At 39.2% G+C, this 21,143-nt stretch overlaps 1 protein-coding gene across 2 annotated transcripts in view; it reads right to left on the bottom strand.

Annotated features, from left to right (window-relative positions):
- Window positions 1-1,271: 1,271 nt before the first annotated feature.
- Window positions 1,272-21,143, bottom strand: part of POLR3B (RNA polymerase III subunit B) — an 84,828-nt gene continuing 64,956 nt past the window's right edge. The window contains exons 24-28 of one of the 2 annotated variants that reach the window (XM_080394036.1): window positions 15,750-15,853; window positions 14,707-14,873; window positions 12,340-12,453; window positions 6,577-6,750; window positions 1,272-1,802 (exon numbers count right to left, since the gene is read on the bottom strand). In XM_080394036.1, the coding sequence (XP_080250162.1) occupies window positions 1,673-1,802; window positions 6,577-6,750; window positions 12,340-12,453; window positions 14,707-14,873; window positions 15,750-15,853 (689 nt within the window). In that variant the 3' untranslated portion in view covers window positions 1,272-1,672. Of the gene's footprint in view, window positions 1,803-6,576; window positions 6,751-12,339; window positions 12,454-14,706; window positions 14,874-15,749; window positions 15,854-21,143 lie in introns of those variants that run through there. The other variant, XM_080394037.1, reaches the window with a different exon arrangement.

Below are 21,143 nucleotides of genomic sequence, written 5' to 3'. Positions count from 1 at the left end.
AGGCCCAAATTTTCCCCCACCCACAGACTGTAGCCTTGGAGGCTCACTCCCTCTGCTGGTGCACCCAGTCTCCCTTTGGCAATCTCAGGGAGCAAAGCAAAGGTTAGTAACTTGGTTCGGGCTTTTGCTTAACTGTTTCCTTGTTTGAAGCAGTATGACACTCTCCTATAACTCCTTATAAATAACCCTAAGCTGCTCAGAATCTGGCAGAGGTGCTTCAAGAGCTTTTCCAAGCCAAATGTTGGCATCTGTGTTGTCATTAGTACAAATAAAATGAAAAAAAAGTAAAATCTATCCCTTCAGACTTGATTTGTAAGCCCAAAGATAAAAATACTAGTTTAAACATTTTTATGGAAGCTTAAAAAGCAAGCCTCAGGATAATATTGTGCTTCTTAAACAGCCAGAACAGCAGCAACATGACTGCAAGAACAGTGTCAGGACCAGCATGCACAATTCAGCCACATAAGGAGCCAAAGAGCATCTCAGATGATGGGCAGTGCTCTGTATCCTCACTGATCTAGAGTGCTGCCTCTCTCTGAAGCACCTGAACATGCAACATACTTCATCTTGACTTCAGTGGGACTACTCTTTTGCTTAAAATGTTAACCATATGCTTTGCTGAGTAAAGGCTCCAGTGACTTTAGGGTACCGAGTGATTCTTAGTTCATTCACTGTTTTAGTTCTTAGATCTCATGAAGAAATTCAGCTGTTCCCTTTCTCAATCCTTTCAGGTCATTCAAACCTGCTTCACTGTCAGTGGAGGATTTACTGTTCTTCATAGCCCTTTTTTGTTTTGTTCCTAACAAAAAGTTACAGTTATTCCCATATTTTAAAAAAAGTTCTGAAGTCCTAGGACAGCATGCATCAGTACCTAGTGTTTGCAGCCCATCTTTTCAGGGCTTTGGGCCAGTGTATCATTAAACCAACTACACTCAGCAGGAATAGAATGGGTATCTGTAAGCTGTATCGTGCACTTGCTGCATACACAGTCACCTCCCTTGAACTTCATGGAAACTGCATAGGTTTAGCTGAAAGCAGACTGACTGTATAATCACACCATTGCTTGCACACAAATGCACCTGCATATTGAAATCCCACACAAAACGTCTGATTTCAGGGTCTCAAGAAAATAGTTTCATTTAGCTAAGCCTGACAGTACTTAACAAAATTTTAATGTTTTAACAAAATGCTTTAGGAATAGGAAAACGGTTTAGACATTATAAGAAAGCTTTACCACCCCTACCCAACCATCAACACATATTCACACAGTATTAGTTAAAACATTTATTAGTCTTTCATATTACACTGGTCTGGAAAACATCTTTAACCTTTTAGCTCAGCTCAAGCCCTGGTCCAGCAAAACACTTTCCAAATCCAAGCATGAGGCTGTTTGAAGTGATGCAAGTGCTTTGCTGGATCACGGCCTTAATCCACAATTCCCACATGTCCTGTTCACTCAGACTAATCAAGGCTTTCAGAACTGCTCCTAGTGTATTCTACTGACAGATTCTCCCCCGCAACAGGTAGGATATGTAAGAAAGATTTCTTACGCTGTCTTGCATCTCCCTTCTACCCACTCAGGTTTTAGAGTTATTCATCAAATAAATCTTCCAGTTATATATGCTAGATTTCAATTTCTGTAAATTACTTTTTTCCATCTTTTTCATCTTGTTCATTCATTGTACTTAGACAGTTTTAGCCTAGGTATGATGTTCATTGACTGCAGTTCTTGGAATAAGAGTTTACAGGCATAAGGTATACGCAGAGAAGACACATGGCATGATGATTTGCAGTAGTGGCACCTAGGGAAACAAACAAAAAGAAGGTCAGAGTTGGTGCATAAACGAAGCTCTGCAGAAAAAAAAGAACAGTTGCCACCATCCACTGGTTTCTTTGTCCATCTGCATTTAAACACTGGGCTCAGTCCTAGAAAGAGCCAAGTGCTTGAGACACATTTTAGTGCTTAAGTCATAACTTTAAGCCCTTAAGTTATCTGACTGAAGCCAATAGGAGCTTATTATTAAACCTGCACTTTTTTTTGGAGGAGAATCACAATACTCAGTAGCTAACAAGACTGACTTCACCACTCACATAACTGCCAATGCAAATTCAGCATTTCATAATGGAAGGGGGTGAACACAGCTAAGTATTTCTGAAAACATGGTTAATGGTCTGGTTTCTGTCTTTTACATCTCTCTCTCTCATACACACACACACAAAAGAAGCAGGAGGAAAGAAGGTTCACGCTTAAGTTTTTTCCTTATAAGCAATTTTACCCTATAATGTCTCAAATCAGTTCATACTCCAGAAAAGAGGCATCTCTCATCTTCCACCTCTCTGTGTGAACAGCCAAAGCTTTAGTCAAGACAGGAAAACAGTAAAACTGCTTTAACACATATTGTTTCTGCTCTTATTTGATAGAGATCAAATAATGATCTTAAATTTCTGGGGGAAAGGGATTTTTTTGTCATAAAAGATATAACCTTGACCATATAAGGAATATATAGGCTGGTCACTTAGCCACCTTCCAGTATTGGGAGTCAAATTCAGTGGTGGTAGCAACTGTTTCAATCATTTAATTTCATACTCTGTGTACACACAAAGGAAATAAAAAACGTTTCTTATAAAGATCAGTCTCCAACCTCTCTATTTCCTCATTCTCCTTTATATTCCATCTTCTGGTTTTTCAAAGTTGAGAAACCCAGGCCTTTGGGAATGCAGAGTGACCCAGCACTTCCTAATGGTCTAACAAAGCTCTTTTTTTCTTCTGTGTTTCAAATTTGTATTTTTGGCATAAAGTTATAACAATCTGAAGATTCAATTAAGGAAGAATTAGAAAAATTCCTACACGCTTCTGTGGTACAGAATAAGGCTGACAGTCAACACCTGCAATAAAGCCAGTGCTTAGTCACTCATTTCTGTTACCAGTGAACTTGACCTAGGGCATCTGGAAGTCAATGGGGGCCGGTCCAATGAAGTTGGTTAGTGTTAATAAGGCTCTTGGTTATGGGAATTGGCACTAGTCTTGCAGTTACTTTTTCAGATTCTGCTACTTCTATTTTACAGACATACTTGGCATGTCTAAGAGCTGCTGATTTTCCAAGGAAACTGTGATTGCCTTGACCTTCACATGGTCCATACTTGATATATTTTATTTTTTTTTAAATCAAGAAAGCTTTTAAGCAATGGTACAGAAGCCTTAATTACATTTCTGCCACTCATGATGAGGAATGAAGCTTCACTTATTTCCAGTAATTACTTTACCTTTGTCTGACTACAGGCATTAAGAAGGCAGTAGACTGAATTAGGTGTTTCCCTGCAACGGGCTTCTCCTGTAGATGCTGTTACACTGGGGAAACGTTACAGCTAGCCTGCCTTTAAAACAGAACAGATCTCAATTGCAGGTTTATAACTACCCCTCTAGTCCAAATTTATAGGGATCCAAATTTTTGTAGTGGCAGGAAGGGACCTCAACAGAAGCAGTTTTCCGCTGATAACACAGCAAGCCACTGCTCTCAACAGAAGCAGCCTTGCAAGCCGTGGAAGCCTGATGAGACACAACTTTTCTCCTACGGGCAGATTTGTGGCATCTGATTACAGCTACTAGGGACTGAGGAGCAAAGAATGCCCATTACACCCAGGCTCAAAGCTACACCATTCTGGGCCAGCTTTGTACTATGGTGGGGATCACCCAGAAAGGTTAAGGTACAGTAAGCGCAAAGCTCTGCCAAACACAGATCCCAGCAACTGAAGCACTTGAAAGATCATTTGGTACTAGAACTGACACTACACTGCACAGGAAAAGGCAACTGTGCCAAGGCTGAATATGGACCGGAAAATTTTTTTCTTCATGTATATTTTCAAACGCTCAGACCCTACAGATCAGAGTAACTTCTTATCACCAAAAAAAGACCAAATTCTGCTCATTGCCTTCAGCGGAGTCCTGCCCCTGAGCACCTGTACAACAGCAAAGTCAGAAAATTTGAATAAAACTGGTACATCACAGGAAGTTTCTACTGTATTTTTTATGGGGACAAATTCTGTCACTGCCACAACAGTCTCTTTCCCCTGTGAAAGTACCAGTTCAGGCCCCAACACTGGTTTGCTGTTACTGTATTTCAGCAGAACACACCCAGTGGTTACTCCTTGTCTTAAGGAAGATGAGCCCTTCCTCCCAGACAAGTTCCCTTAATGCTACCCACCAAACAGTATTCTTCTAAAAGGTTTCTTGCAGTGATGTCTTACTAATGCCAGAATCACTGAAAAGACCCGTTTGGAAGTTTCTCTTAATGACTTGGTTTCTACTGTGATGCACATGATAGGGCCACTTGTTTCAGCTACTGGTAGACGCAGTGTATCCTTTAGCAGAAATCACCTCTTACCGATTACTCACTCTCACACATCAGACAGTTTTTCGCAGAAACAGATTGAATGAATGTCTGGCTCTGCCTGAGACAGCAGTTTCTTTCACAGTTATTTAAAAAGAGTTACTAAACTTGTTACAAACTTCAAACATGAAATACTACACTAACACCACCTTAAAAATAATACATTATACTATTTCTAAAGTTCAAATTCCTAATTTTCCTCAAGGCACCCTTACTTCCTGTGGTCTCTGAAAATCTTCAAGGACTGCTCTGAAAGCCAAGGTCTTACAAAAAAATGACTGAGCTACATCTGCATGTGATTTTTTTTTTAAGGCAATGCTTTACGCAGAAGTGGTTGGTTGTTTGACTTATGACATGCCCTTTCTTTCAGATAACTTCCTTCAACTGTTATTTGCATTGTGTTAGTTTAAAGAGACCTGGATCCAAAAAGGGCCCCACTGGTGCCATACAGTGTGTACAAACCCAAGAAAAACAGGACTCTCTCAAAAATACTTACTGCACAAAAGCCAGCAGGACAACACCCAACTAAAAATCACCAACCACAATAGGGTGCACAGGAGTAGGCCTCGTCTCTCCTCTGGATTTCACGTGTTTACGTCCCTCTGCCTGAACTTCTGCTCCACAAGGAGCAGAGCTGCTGCTGCTGTTAGCAGACAAATGTGGTGATTGGTTTCTGGCCAGAAGCCACATGCTTCAGAAGAAAAGTCTGACCAAGGGCAGAAACAGTAGCTGTCCCTTTTACACATCTACAAACTGAGAACACACCTTACTTTCCTCCTTCATTGTATCATGGAAAAAAAATAACTTTCAAAGCACTGAAGTGAATAAAGTCCAATTTCCTGCCTCTCCCAATAGATTGATATCGATATCCAAGATGTAACTTGAACTTGCACCATTTATTTTTTTCCTCCCTTAGTAGTGGGAGTCCAGATCACCTGTCTTCACAAAGCTTGCAAGAATGTTGTATCTCATAAATTCCCATTGGTCTCACAAGTCTGTTTCTCTGCCTGGCTAAACCAAAACCAAGCTAAAGCAAAACATCTCCCTCACCTCTAAAGAACATAAAAAGAAGTTTCCCTGTCTTCTAGTAACAGCATGCTACAGGGCAACTTTAAGTCTAGGATCTCAAAATTACTGTTGAGAAAAGATGGTTAGAGCAAAGCCCGTAGTGTTACACATGGTGAGCTCCACATAGTTTTGACATCCAGTTCTATGCTTCCCCTACATGGAAAACCAGTTTGTTTGCAGAAGATAAACTCAATACTGGCTTAGGACCTGGAGTAAGACAGCAAGACCATTTGCTAGCCTAGAGGTAAGTTCCTCAGGGACAAGGCAGCTGGGCAGAAGCCAGCTGAATTGCCAGCCAGACAGCTGCTTGTCTCTCAGGCTCCAACATGGGATTGGTGCATTTTTCTGATGCTTCAGAGAGGAGCAGCATGTTTTACAAGACTACAAAGAAAAAGGCATTTGGGAGGGGCACAGTCAAAGAAAGCGGTATGCATGTGCTTATGAACTCCACAGCCAGAGAACAAGAAAGCAGGAGATGCTGCCGCCTTCTCCCATTCTCCTGTGCCCGCTTTCTCTCTTCAGCCTTGTGAGCTTCAACATGTGACTGTACCAGCAAGATCTGTGACTAGCCTAGCTAGTAGTCTTATTTCTGATGCCAGAAGAGTCACATAGATCGACACCGCTATTTTCCCCTTTTCAAAAAACCGATGATATACAGGACAGGGCGTTTGCTAATCCCCTGCAAGGTGGAAGGAAGGCAGCAGACAGAGCAAAGGTAAGCCCTCCCACAAGCACAGCTGGCTCTGGAAGACAGTACCTGTGTTCCCACCACAGCAGAGACTCCTGGCCCTTTGGCTACACATGCACTTCAGTCCTAACTTCAATCAGACCATAACAAAGAAGCATCCCCTGTCCTCTGTTTTCCAAACACCAATTTTGAACATTGACACTGGTTTTGATTAAGATGCACGGGACTGTTACTCGGTGTCTGTGAGCACTTTAAAACTGAGAAATCCTATAAGCAAGGGCAAAGTTCTGTTACACAGAGGCATGTTTACTCTATCTCTTTGCTTCATGCACCTGAGATCAAGAGGTTTTCTGAAAACATGAAACATGTCAGGTGCACAAAGTGAGGAGGGGACACCATGATTTACAAAAAGCATTACATCAGACAACTTACCAGCCAGAGTACCCCAGCAAGCCACACTGTCCACAAACATCCACTTCAAAGGCATCACTTGAAATCATCAGTCTCTCCAATAAAAGCATGCTGGCTCCATAACCGATCAAACAATCCCGTTCCATCTCTCCAAGACGTAAACCACCATCACGGGATCGACCTTCAGTGGGTTGCCTTTGAAAGAAATATTTGGAAAAAATGTAGTAATTATTCCAGATCATACATTCTACAACTCTAGGAATGCCTGTCTCCAAACTGTGGGAATAGTACAGGCTCAATGGACAACAGCTTTCTACAAACCAGAGCTGCTGATCTTGCAAATGTGTTATTCAAGTTGAAGCAATTCATCTTTGCTCCTGCACTATGCAATATGATGTAGTTCTGTGTCTGCAGTGTCAGGCCACAATTCTTTACCTTACAAAATGTAGCTGAGTAAGTGAAAACAAAAAGAGACTGAACAGTATCAAAGACTATCTGGACACAGATTTGGTACTTTTTTTTTATAAGACATTCATTACAGTTTGTAGCTAATTAAATGAAATGATACTGAGCAGCTAATGAATGAATCATCAAGCTAATGTTTCGGCCGAACTACAGTTAAGACTAAATTCTTAAAACTATTTTTGACCTGGGAGACAACACCAAAACAAAGCAGCAAACAAGCAGTACATGTATTACTAACTCATTATTGAAATCATGCTTTTTTTTTAAAGTAACATTTATCTAGGGTTTTTTTTTTTCACATCTAAGGGTTAATAGACTAATTTTCATATTGTATATATTCCCATTTTTCTAGTTCCTCAACACAAATCAAATTCTAATTTTTTTTCCTGGAAAGACTTCCTGTCCTCATGGTGCTAAAGGAAAGTTTTAACAAAGCAATGTAAGTATACACTGAAGATTCTGAGGTAAAAAGGCAAGGTATTATTTAACATTATGACTGTTTAAGCCAATTTTTTTTGTTGGACACAGTCAAAACTTTTATCCTCTGGTTTGTCAAACTTGCAGTTTCGTACAGTACTAGTTCTACTCTCATATACTGGCACAATGCTGTAGTCCTTAGGTTGCAAATATTAGAGTGAACTATAAAGGATTAATATAATTCATGCATTTTATTTCCATCTTAGTATATTCCCTGAAAAGTGACAGCAAGGAGAAGGAATTAAAAAAATGTTACTGGCAACCATAAGAGGCTTCACTGCTCGGTGAAACCCCATGTTCATGTACTGTTTCTGAGACCTGTAGCAGTGTAATCCACCTAGAATATCCAATGACAGATCTGGCCCATAACTTTTGGTGTATATTTTGTTTATACTATTTCAAACAATCAGATTTGTTAAGTATACTAAATATATTAAAAATAGGTTTTTGCCAATTTATTGCAACTCAGAGAATAGGATTTATAAAAGCCTTTGTAACAAGTGTAAAAAAACCACAATTATCAGACCAGAATACTTTCTAAAGATGCAAGTTGTATTTGTTTTTAGGGGGAAGTAGTTTCCCTTACTCAGACCACACTGGAACATTAAAACTAATCTGCTTGTAATTCAAATTGTCCTTTTCATTCACATAACCTTCTATTTTTCCCACTGTTGGGAGAATGGATAGAAGTTGTTTACATCCTGATTAAACTCCCTAGGACCCCCTCCCCAGAGGATGGCACCATCACTGTTCAGATGCTGTTTTAAAGGACTAACCCTGCAGTGAATGCAGTTTCTCTTCTGAAGTCCTGAGAGGCAGATTTTAAAAGCAGTTGGGGCCTCCAAAGATACAGGCATTTGCTGCACTGCTACAAGTGCCTGAGTTCCTTTCACCAACTGACTTCTATAATATTCGTTAATGCACAAGCCTACTTTCAAAAGTTTCACCAAGTGCTGTTCCACAGAATAAAATGACAAAATAGCTTTATAAATCTGAGCAACAATAAGGCCTCAATCCAACTAAGGGAGGATAAAACTTCTGGAAAAATGATGGGTTCTTAACTCCAGCCCTTTAACAGTTGATATGCCATGGGTCTTCCAACAGATACAGGATGAAGATTTCAAAGGCAGCTGAAATACCATTTAAAAAAAACCCACATAAAGCCCCCTAAAACAAAATAAAAAACCCAACTTGAGTCTTAAGCTTTTAAGTGTTTCACTCCCACTGTCAAAATTACCTCATTAAGAAAACCAAAACAAAATCCTCCCTCCCTAGAAAGTAATTTTTTAAAGTACCAAATATTTCAATATTGAGATCAGGCCTTTGAAAAGGGTCTATCTTATGCTCCCTAAGTCTTATCAGTTTTCTGGTGGCTCACATGTTTGAAAATTCCTCACACCAAAGGTTGCTTAAAATGTTTAAACCAGTATTTATAAAGCATTTGTGCTTCCCCTTTTCCGCTATACACATGTACACTGCAGCTGTTGCCCTGGGCAACTACTTCCATTCTTTATTCTAAATATAACATTCCGAAAACAAAGCAGACCCTTGAAAATAAGATTGGGAATACCACTAAAAGGAGATATTTTTCATATTAAAAAAATAGTTTCTTAAAATTTTTAAATGCTAACTAAAACATAGTGATTCTTTAAATAAGATAATAAGGCCAAGTGGCCTTCATACTATCTAACAGCTGCATTTAGGAAAAAGCATAAAACAATTAACTTCAGTGTTTTTAAGCACATTAAGAATTTATTGGCACTAATTCTGCATTTTCTAGAAGAACAGTGGCTTCAGCTTTATGGCTCTGTTCCTCATTTCATTGGCCAGTGGGGGCCTTGTAGGTCTCAGCAGATCTTCCTTGTGCCTGTTACGGAAAACCAGTGGCTAACTCTCAATTGAGTCGTCGGCTGAAACACTGATCTCCAAGAAGTGGAGTGTTACTTAGAAAAACAGTGCCTGAAGGAAGAGGATGTACCATGCTCCCACAGCCCTAGGGTGCTGAAAGGAGCCCTGACCAGTGTTATCACACTAGTCCCTTGCAGTACAATAGGAACTGGCATATCTGATAAGTTCAGATGACACACAGGTGGCAGCTCTGACAATGTCCATCAAAACAATTATGCATGTAGAAAGCTTATTTGATCTCTTGTAAGGAAAACTAAAAGCAGTTTATCTATTAAAAAGATTTAGCAGGGTGGGTATCTAGGCAACACCACAAACAGAACTATGTTTTAAATTAATTGTCAACTACTCATGGCAAAATAAATTAAATATTGCATTTCATTTAACAATACAGATTCAGAGGGCGACATCCTGGTGGTTTTTGACTGTGTTGACAGAGTGCTGCTTTGCAATTCTACAAAGTCTTGTTTTAGTCAGAACAATACCTAGAATCAGTGACATTGAAGAAACTCAAGTCTTCTGCCTTATTCCAGATGGAAATACAGCTTTGCTCTGTCAGTTAAGGTACATTTAATAAATAATAAAATGCATTTCAAGACAATGATGGCCAAAATGCATTTCAAGACAATAACAGCCAAATTCCATACTGAAAACTGTTGCAGGATGACTTTTAAAAGCAAAAATCAAGGCAACCTACTCTCCAGGAAGTGCAATGGATGATAAAACAATAGTAAGTATGAAAGCTGGCAAAGCTCTCTCAGCAGAGGTGATAGCAATAACAAATGTTTAATTAGTTGAGGAGAAAAAAGAAAATTCCTAGAAGACTAGTCAAGAAGCAGCATCAATTGAACATCCACTAGCTTTCCTGAAAGTCAAATAAAGAGCCCTAGCTACATAGCATGATGCTACTGGCTGGAACAAAAAATTCAAAGAAAGGGTGGGGGAAATCACACCACCTACATCCTTACAGGTAAACATTACCTTGACTTGGGATTTGGGTGTCATTTAAATTCAGTATTTCTAAAGAGCTGAGAAGTTGGGGAGACAATACAAAAGCCTATCAAGGCATTTGGTAAGCTAGGAGCTCCAGTAAACCAACTGCATGTGCCATTAGCTAAGACAGCGAGTTTTTATTTTCATGTATAGCATCAATACCATGATTAACACACTGAAGAACAGAAAGTGGGGCAGACAGCCCATTATTTGGGAATATCACTTATGTTCATACAGGCAAGCAGCTGTGGTAGGAAATAATGGTTGTGATACACTTGCTCTTCTTAGTATCGTTGGTGGAAAAGTTCAGCCAAGTATTACAAAAAAACTTGTCATGATTTCTCTCCCAGTTCAACCACTGGCAAGTGTGAGACAACTTTGTCCTAGAAACAGCATGAGCTTGCAAAGCCAAAAGGCATAGGAAATATGCAATGAAAAGCAAGAGAGAAAGATACTTCCCTATAAGGTACAACAAAGACTGGCCCCTCGTTTCTCTAATCGTACAACAGGCAGAAGCTGCCTCTATTAAGAGGACAGACTTGCTAACTTGGTGTGCGGTCAGGCAAGGCAAGAGAAGTAGATCAATACATGATAAGAGGCATAAAAGTAAATTAAGAATTAAAGAATATGAATCATGCTTGCTATAGGGAAGAGTAAGGGCAGAAGAGACATGACTTTATGCTTACATCTCAAAAGAGTATGAAAGGGACTGGTTAAAAAGAAGAGTACCACCATGCAGAAGGTGAGGTATAAACAGCGTACATGATAGTTTCAGGAAGACTGGCATTGGACATTTGGAACAATCTTTGCTAGAGTACTCAAGACTAGCTGGCAATTAAATTGCTGGCAAGAGTTAGAAAATAATCCTACTGTGATGTAGAGAGGTGAACTAAATGATCCACCCACTAGAAGCCTCCTTAAAGCAAAGCCTGTGCCACTAAACTGTTTCTTGTAAGTCAGGAACATCAGCGATTCAGAGTATCAATGCAAGCAGCCATAGAACTTGGTTTTAAGGAGAAAAGGTAAGCAACGTCAGCGAAAGCTGGATGCTTCAAATTCCCCAAAGGTGCAGATAATATAAGCCAACCTCCAGGGGCTTATATTACCTATTACTCAGAGTACATCTACCTGCCTTATTTCAAAATTTGACACCAGAAGACATCAACATGGTAATCAACCTTTTTGCTGGAGAGAAAACCAAGTTCAGACTTAGTGCAACGATCATGATGCCAAAGGAACTGAGGACATACCTTTAACTGGGCAAATAAAAATGCAGATTTACCATTGGAATGTCTGTAACTCTTGTGATTTATTACTGTGAAAATGATATTCTCCTGCCTGGTACTGAATGATAACTGTGGACTGGCACATACAACCCTAAATTCAGTTTTAGAATTGAATGGAAGAATCTGCAAGGCAAAGTGCAGTACACCAGGGATGCAGATTATTCTAATGTTTGTTTGCACCACGCTAAGGCCAATGCATTTGCTTTGCCTTGACAGGTGAAGACATGGGCTGTATCAATATTAACTTGCTGAATACCTAGGGATGCGGAAATATTAGAAGAAATGTATTCCTTCTACTCATACCTGATTTCATAGAAGTACAAAAGTTAAAGAAAAAAATCCTCCTAAAATACCTATGATATGAGCAATCTGACAGGAAAGGGCCGCAATGTGCACTGTGAATCAGCAGATGGTAGTTTTATCAACTGCTAACAGAAGTCTGAGAAGCAAACTCAGTTTTGGACCACACAGAGCACACCTGGACATTCAGAACAACCTCCTGACACAGCCTACTTTCAGTCTGTAACAGGGTATTAACTGGCAATAGCATTTTGTATCAAGTACCGAAAGGTAAACAAACTTTTGTTTTACACCCATCAGTCAGCTGGGCACACTTCTGAATGTACACAAGAATTTTGTGTTTAGCCTGTAACAATACCTGGTGAGCACTGCTCTGGGTCCTCGAGCTCTTGCATGCATTTTATCCAACACCATGTGCTTTAGTTTCTGGTAATACACAGGGCCAAAATAGATATATGCTTCCAAAGGTTCCCTGAAGGAATAAAAAAAATAAAACAAACCAAAACAAATATTCACAGTTAGCACATAGTTACCTGAAGAGAGACAAGAGTTTCATGTAGAGGAAGAATTTTAAACAAATTCAGGAATCATGAGTCCCAGAAAAACGTGTGTGGGCTTTCAGGGCAATCAGTCTGAAAACCCCACAGGGAATCCTTCTGAACACAAGAGCAGTACAATTCCAGCACAACATACTGCCATATCCACCCAGTGAGGAACAAGCTCCTCAACTCTGGCCATACACTGCACAGACATGCTATATAGTTGCAGGTATGTGTTTCAGCTGTACCACGTTAAGCCCCTCCTCTGTCTGTGCTGGAGTGTTTCAACAGCATCACTAGCAACCAATAAATACTGTAAATGTGTCAGACCCTGAAGTGTGACTTAAGATATTTCTATTTACATTCCTTCACAAAGGTAAGCATATAGGTAAACAAATACAGGCAGCAGAAATGCTCAAAACATCATTTTTATAGCAGCACTTTAAGGAATTTGTGTTTGCATGGATAGCTTAGCACTGGCACACTATAAGCTTGAGTCTTCCCATCCACTAATTCTCCGTGCACACCCTTTTGAAGCACAACCTAAGATTCAGGTGAATGAAAGCCCTCCCTGAGCAGCTGTGCTGATGCAGCACTGCTCAGCAGCTGTATCCGTAGGACAAAAATCACTGCCTTGGCTGGCACTGGAGGCTCAGACAAGCCGGATAAAAAGGCTCTTGAGAACCATGTTCAGGCACTTGCATCAGCTTGGGAACATCTGTAAGCAGTACGAAGGGTGTTACTTCAGTCTACGAGCTGCAGTAATGGCTAAAGATTTCTATGTTTAAACCACCCCCAATTGTAAGAGCATAAGCACCTAAAGATCAGAAAGCAACAGTTGAAAGCACTTAGTCATTTCCCAGTTACCACCTTCAGCACTAAGAATGACCATATTTAACACAAACTCAGCACAGTCACTGATTTATTTTTAGAAAATATATGTGCAATGTAAAAGCATGCAGGAGACAACAGTATTGCACCTCCCATTCAGAGTCATTACTGACATGAGGCAGTGTTATTCCAAAAGCTGCCTATTGAAGAAAATAATTAAACTTAACCAGACATTTGGAATTTGCAAACTTCCACATTGTTATGAAATCTGCCTTCAGATTTTGTAATAAACAAATTAAGCATGTGAAATTTGCTTGGAAGAATATCAGTATCCTAAAGCAAAGTCTCTAAATAGGGTACCACAAAGTTGAAGTTTGGGGATGGGATTTTTAAGCTAGATGATTTTATTCTCCCTAGGAAACAAGATTAGTCAGATTTGTTAAAAGTTACCATGACACATCAGTTAAAGTGTTTCAAACACCAGATACTTATAGACAATTTATGCAATATGGACTGGTGAAGGAAAACAAAATAATCTCTCTGAAACAAAAAGAGAAACAGCATATGGAATAAGTTGGTAAGATAAAGCAATTAAAATAAAAAAGTATTTTAAAAAAAACTTTAAAAAGAGACCTAAACTTGTTCCTTGAGAAGAAGGGGACCGGGAGGATAATAAAAATAGCAGGAAGGTAGGATTAAGATACGTTTTGGAAGGCAGGCATGTGAAGCCATATGGCCTTTTCCTGTTCCTAAACTATCTTACGTTCTTTGAACTCTGTGTCTCAGAAGCCAGTCCGATCAACACAGCAGGAAGTTTGCAGATTAGAGTATTATGCCAGACTGAATAATTGTGTAATTGAAAGAAGAAGGAAAAAAAAAAAAAAAAAGAGCACACATAAAATATTCCCAAGGAACAGACACCTGCCTCAAAATCTGTATTTTACAGTACCATTAAAGTCAACGTGAAAATGTTTATCTGATTCTAAGCATACATAAGATTTGCTGCCAAAAGAAACTTGAAATGTCTTACAATCTCTCAGAAAGAAAACCTTGATTTTACCTGTTTTGTCATGTAGTACGCATGAAATTTCCCAACGTCTACTGCAAGGGCCATTCATGTTACAGCCACACAAATACTAGTAATTCTTAAAGTGTGGAACCACAAAATACTTCTAAGAAAAAAAATAATAATAAAAAAAAGTGCACCACTCTTCAGCCCCTTCCCTGCATCTCGCGGAGCAGTTTGGAAATAACAAAGTTTTTGAGCTCTGAGACATGAGAAGACTTTTCAGTTGTGTCTCAACAGGATTTCACCGCTCTTCTGAAACATCTAAATCTATACAGCAGATTCTTACCCCGTGATACCAGATGTTACATAGTCTTTCCCTAGGTAGTTATAACCATGTCGAATAAGATCTTCACACACGTCCTTAACTTTACTGCCTCCAAAAGCTGTTCCATAGTGAAATCTGCCATCGAGGACCCCAGCCTTTCCAGCCAGGAGTTCAATTAACTTTCCTACCTGTGCAAAGAAAAGCAGAGTAAACAGCCTGCTTGCTAATGTGGGCCACTGTATTGGTCACAGCATAAGGTAGCCAGGCAAAGTGTCCGGGACAGCAGCCTGGGTTATTGCATGCAATGGGAGGAGTGGAAGAAGCCCAAGAACAGCAAGTACTCCCTGTAACAAGGGGGAAAACTGGACTGATCACAGGGTCTGGGAAAACCTTTAAGGTCCAGAGTCAGGCAGCTCCATTTTTTTCCAGTTGTCTGGAAAATGAGCACAATCCGGTGTGGCCTTCTGCTCTAGGAAACAGCCTCAGAGACTGACACTCTACAGTGCAGTGGGGGACCAGAAAGGGAGAAGCTAAGAAAGAAAAAAGATCAGAGGCTACACCAAGCAATCAGTGGAGGTCCCCATATCAAGGCCAGGCTGTGAGATATTTAGCATGACCCTGCAGTACAGGTGCAAGACTTGCATCAATTCCAAGGAGGCGTGTGTACTGTAACAAGCTATATAGGTCTAGAACAATCACTGAAACTCCTCTCCAACTTCTGCCCAACAGTCTGCCCCAGCCGGTTTAGTGGGCATAGCCAATAGGGAAGGAAGAGGGAGAGCAAGACATTTTCAAACAGAAAGAGTGCAAATGAAGTATTCAGTTGCTTTGCTATTAGCTTATACAGAAGATCTGCATCTCTATTCCTTTTACAGTAGGATGTTTCAAAACATGCAAAACAGAGGGCTGAATACTCATAGAACAGCAAGTGCATAGCATGATGACTGGAGAATATCCTCAGTGAAACCATGTTTCAAACTTTTTTTTTTTGTTTCTTTTGGCTAATCTACTTCACTTTCCCTACTGGGGGACACTGTCTCTTTAATTGTAACATAACCACTAACCGTCATACGTGAGGGGAAGCCATGAGGGTTCATTATGATATCTGGACAGATTCCTGTATCACAAAATGGCATGTCTTCCTGGGGAACAATCAGTCCACACACCCCTGCAGAAGAGAAAACATTTCAATTCACAAACAGCAAACCACCAGCAGGGCTGATGCTCATCACCAGATTTTCTTCAGTGTTTTCCTCCTCCTCTCTTTCTCATGGATCACTTTTTACCCAGATTCATTACCATGACCAGTGCTCACAACCTGCAGGCTAGAAGAGAGCCCTTGTGACAGGACTGGCAAAATTAGCATACCCTTACATAATGCTCCCTGTGATTTGTGAGTTAGCAAATTAGGGAAGAAAGCTTTAGATACAGTTTTCAGAGGCAACCAGAAACTTCTGACCAGTCAGACTGGAACATCTCAAGGCAGACTTAGTTTTTAAAGCTGATGCTATAATTTTCTGGGAAAAAATGAAGAAATTGGGCCTCTTACAGTATGTCTTTGAACATACAAAATTATTATTGATTCAAACTTTGTTTATCATATGTATCTTCGTTAAATATTGTGAATAAAACCAAATCAAGTCAGGACTTTGACAGGGACTGAGAAGAGGTAAGTAGGGGAAAATAAAATAAATAAAAAAACAAGCCCAAAGATTTTTTCAGGTAGTATTCATTTGCTGAGCAAAGACTGCTTTTGATGAATTGTGAAGTACAATTCACTCCCCAGAATGCTTATATTTTGTTAGTCCATGAACACAAACTGTACCTTTAAAAGTTTTGGAAGCTTTTTTCAGTCACCATCAGTATTAAAGAGAAACATGAAAACTCATTTAAAATAGCTTATCATACATCCCAACATTTTCCTTCCAACTCTTACAATTGTTTCTACAGTGCATTCTGCAGATCAAAATACTGCAGCTATAAATGACCAAGAGATCTAACATTCAAATTCAGGTGCTAAAATGCAGCTGCTTAAGCCCATACTCCTTTGAACCAAAGCCACTGTTTCAGTTGGACAATTTCTTCCAGAAGCCCTTAGAGCTGAAAAAGTCTGCAAGCTATTTGAGATCAGCCTGCTGCAACTGCCAGACCATGCTTCGGGAACAGTCCTGGAGTGGAGGGGGCTCCTGGAAGACTGAGGGTGCTGGTTACATCCCTAAAAAGGCATCTCCCGACCAGCCAGTTCACAGGGGGATATTGGCGTCTGCTCAGGAGGGAGCTCCTCTTCCACTGTCCAAGCAAGACAGGGATAGGTGTATGGAATAGTAGTCAACAGAATGAGAATGGGGGAAGGGAGGAGGGGAAAAAAAAGAAAGAAAGAAAGAAAAAAAAAAAAGGATTGGAGCATCTGGGGCAAGCGGGGTGGTGGTGTATTTACTCTTTAAACCTATTGAAACTAATTTTTATTGTTCTATTATGATAAATCAATAACATTCTTCTACCTCTCACTGCCAAGCAGTAATCATTTGCTGAAAATGAAAAAACTCCAACCCACTATCTCTTGTGTGCACAGCTTTTTTATCCTAAAGTTGTATAGATAGATACTTTATTATATACGTATTACGGCACATACATTTTGCCTTATTCACATTTACTTCTAAGAAAGCATTAGGATGCATCTGGACTTCATGGCACCTGTAAGCCAAAAATTAAATCTTAGCTAACTTAAAATTACTTTAGGCTCTGAAAACCTTTTATATGCCAAGCTGGTTCCCATAGCAGACAGCCACTGTGTTGTTTGTTTTGTGTGAAAGTGAATGATAAAAGATCCATGAAATCGACACAGAAAGGCAGAACAGCAGAAAGAACTGAGGGCTCTCCATCATAGCGGCTTCTACCCTCCGCTGACTTGTGTAACAATGGGACCTACACACCCAACTGCAGATCTAACACAGCTGTGCATTTCATTAGATGAAGAGCACTAGTGACACAAGTAAATAATTAACTTATTCTGGTCCGCTGACTGTGGTTATGAGACCAGTCATAGCTGACAGATTTTAATACAAGTTAACACAAAGACAGCATAATGAGTTTGGAAGTTAAAAACAAAATATTTAGACAGAATCCAGCAATGTGAAGCTCACTAGGCCATTTATAAAGTTTCTATTTTACAGAGGGGGAAAAGAAAAAAGAAAAAGCTATAAAACCTCAATTTTAAGCTTCTGGATTTTAAGAAGCTGCTGCATTTTTAACAGATCTATAGCATGTCGTGTATATTTAGAGAACAGGACAGAGAAGCTTCTTCCTCCCTTATTTTTAATAAAGTTCATTCTTTCTCATAACATACTGTTTAAAAAGCTGAAAGACACATTTCCCATATACAATGCTAATTCTAAAAGCAAGTAACTGCGATTCTTTTCAAAATGTAAACCTGATTTTATTCTGCAGTCACTTGCCTTCAGAAGTTCTTTAAAAGACTTAACACTGACAGGTCTGCACTGTGAGCTCCTGAATTTGCTACTCTTTCTCATCCCTGGTTGCTGAGCCAGAGTTTGCAGCAGGGCTGCAAAAGCCTAGCAGTTCTGCATTGCCGAGCAGCTACGAAAAAGTGATTAAGTGAATTAATCCATGTAAGTGGAATTATCACTTGCAACTGGGTAATAAAACAGTAAAGGAGAAAAGAAGAGGCTGGATTTAAGACAGCCTCAAGTTTCAAATGTTACTCTGTCCAAGCACGAACTGCATTTCACAACTGAGCTGCCCAACTACTCCCCCTGCAATATTCATAAATAGGACACACTCAAACTAGTAAGTAGCTTTGTTCTGTGGCTCTTACTACAGGTTATTAAGATTTCCTAATTGTTAATGATTTAGACATCACATGAAAATTGATCCTCAGCATTCATACAGGACATACAAAACAATGTGGTTTCATTCACTTCCTCTCATAATATTCATATGCTACATCTGAAATTTAGCAATACAGTTTCAGATTAAACGCTATATTGCAGTGGGCCTGAATCTGCTCTCACCAGTGCACTCTGCAGTTCTCATCTAGGACCAGAATCAAACATTAACAACCAGAAAAGGCTGTAGACAAAACAAAGTAAGTATAATTTTTTCATGTGGAGTAACAAGAAGGTTGTATATTTGAGCAAGAAAGCATCCATCAGCTTGCTACATCTCAATTCTTTTCAGTTGAAAAGCAAATTAAATTCTCGAAAAGAAACCAACTTTGTATATCTATTTCATAATGTCACTTTAGAATTTTAAGATAACCCTCACACACACACATACAAAAAAAAAAAAGATTAATAGGCACGGCAGTTTACTGGAAGGTTAACAGTTTGAATTAGAATAAACTTAAATCAGAAATCTACAGTGGTTTAACATTCAAGTATAAAACAGCCATAGGCAGTGTTTTTCAATGCTATTGTATGCCAGCCAATAAATGACAGCCCTCTGACTATGCATGATGGCCCCCATCCTCACACACTATCTGCATCAACCCGGCCAGCATCTCAACACCCGTGTACCTCCAAAGGCCCTGCCACAGCACAAATATCCCCCTCACCCTTGTACTTTTGTCCTTTAAGAATTTCTTTTTCGAATCACGAGAAATTCAGGTTCTGGAACTGGTATCTTTTATGTGGTTGTTTTTACCGTTTGCTGACAAAACATGAACATACACAGACTTGTAAAACAGCAGTTCAGCAAAGGGGGAAGGGGGGCGGCAGGGAGGGGGCAGGGACAAAACACAACAGTATGGGAAAGTTTTCCACCGGGCTGCGATAAGATGCTTTCTATACACACACATGCCAAATGAAAAAAAATCATCAAATAAGTCAAAACAACCTAATATAGAAAACTAATTACTACCAGCAGGAGGGACATTAGAGAGCAAAGGAGACTAAGTGAATAGAAGCAGCAGTAATACCAGTTTCTATCAGCAAGATAAAAAGCAGCGAATTACTAAATGTGCTTGTTTACTTATTCTAATGATATGGTGGTAAAAGAGCTAAGACTAAGTTGAAAGGCATCTCTTTTAGATTTACCAGATTGGTCAGAATTTGGAAATACTCTTGAGAAATCAGACTATGTCACATAATTAAGAGAAGTCGTAGCTATAACACAGTGCTGTATATTATGGACAAGTGACAAATAGTTTTGCAAAAATCAGTAGGGCTAAACAAAAAATGTATGTCTGCTTCAAAACTCTCTAATTGCATACTGTGTTGACTAACTAAGCATAAAACAAATCCAGAAGAAAAAAGTGCTGCATCACATAAGCTTTGTTCAATATTGAATCATTCACTGATCTATCATATCACTTGCTACATCCCATTTGACATAAGAGGTAAAGAACAGAATTAAAATTAACAGATAAATAATGCATAAGTAAACTTGATTAGTTTTCTTATTAAAAACATCACTCTAAATGAGAGGAGGTGCTAGAAGACAATACAGTTTGTACACTGCTTTCCCATGAGCTGCTGAATGGTCTGATGTGATAAATTTGCATAGTCTGAAGCACACAAAGAGCTGATTAATTGAAACCCTTACAATGCTTCTGGAAGCAGCTATTGTAAAACAATAACCATAGGAACTTTACAAAATACACATGGCTGAATGAGTCAAAAGCTTAATAAAATGTGTGTTCAGGATACACTATTTGGAAACAGAATTAGAGATTTTTATTCTGTGCCATAAAATGCTAAATCACCCTAATTTCAGAGGTTCAGTTGAGGATTTACTGAAAAGGTCAGAAGGTTACCTGTTTGCTGCTTGAGATAAAAAAAATGCTGTAATTTTCTTCTTAAAACAGCAAGCTAAGCATCAGTTTTGTTAAAAATAAGTAGAAAAAATGGTAAGAGAAGTTTTAATGGCATTCTGACAACTTGTTTTCTCACATCCAACTTCTGAAGATAAAAATAAGGTAAGAAATTCCTACCTTTCCTGATGGCTAATAACTACTAATCATCCCACATTCCTGCAGTCGATAACAGCAAATTATTTTTAATGCCACTTCAACCCATTAATTCCTATAAATCCACTGATGTGTTATTTGAGATAAAGTACTAAGTCTGACTTGTAACATGGGGGAAAATGACACAAGTAGCTATTTAAAACTAACATCTTACTTTACATGTTCTGCTTATACATGCTGTAAAAGTGCCCGTTAAAAGCAGAAAGACAAGTTGTTCTCAACTATTAAGTCAGGCAAGCACAAGACAGATGCTCATACTAGTAAAAATTTTGAAAAGTAAGCAAGGTCAGACTTTGGTAGATAAGCGGTATTGTCATGAAGTTTATGTAGTTGACAATGCCGTGAATGGATTTTGTTTTGACACTAAAGAACGTGGTTCATTTAGGAAAACAAAGACCATCTTTCATGAATTTAAACTCCCTTCCTTGTCTTTAGAGTTGTTTAAGTGCAGATACTTCAGAAAGGTTTAATC

The sequence above is a fragment of the Falco punctatus genome (genome assembly GCF_963210335.1).
Source record: "Falco punctatus genome assembly, chromosome: 6".
Classification (NCBI taxonomy): Eukaryota; Metazoa; Chordata; class Aves; order Falconiformes; family Falconidae; genus Falco; species Falco punctatus.
The sequence above is the reverse complement of the archived record's forward strand: the minus strand, read 5'-3'. Positions and strand labels throughout refer to the sequence as shown.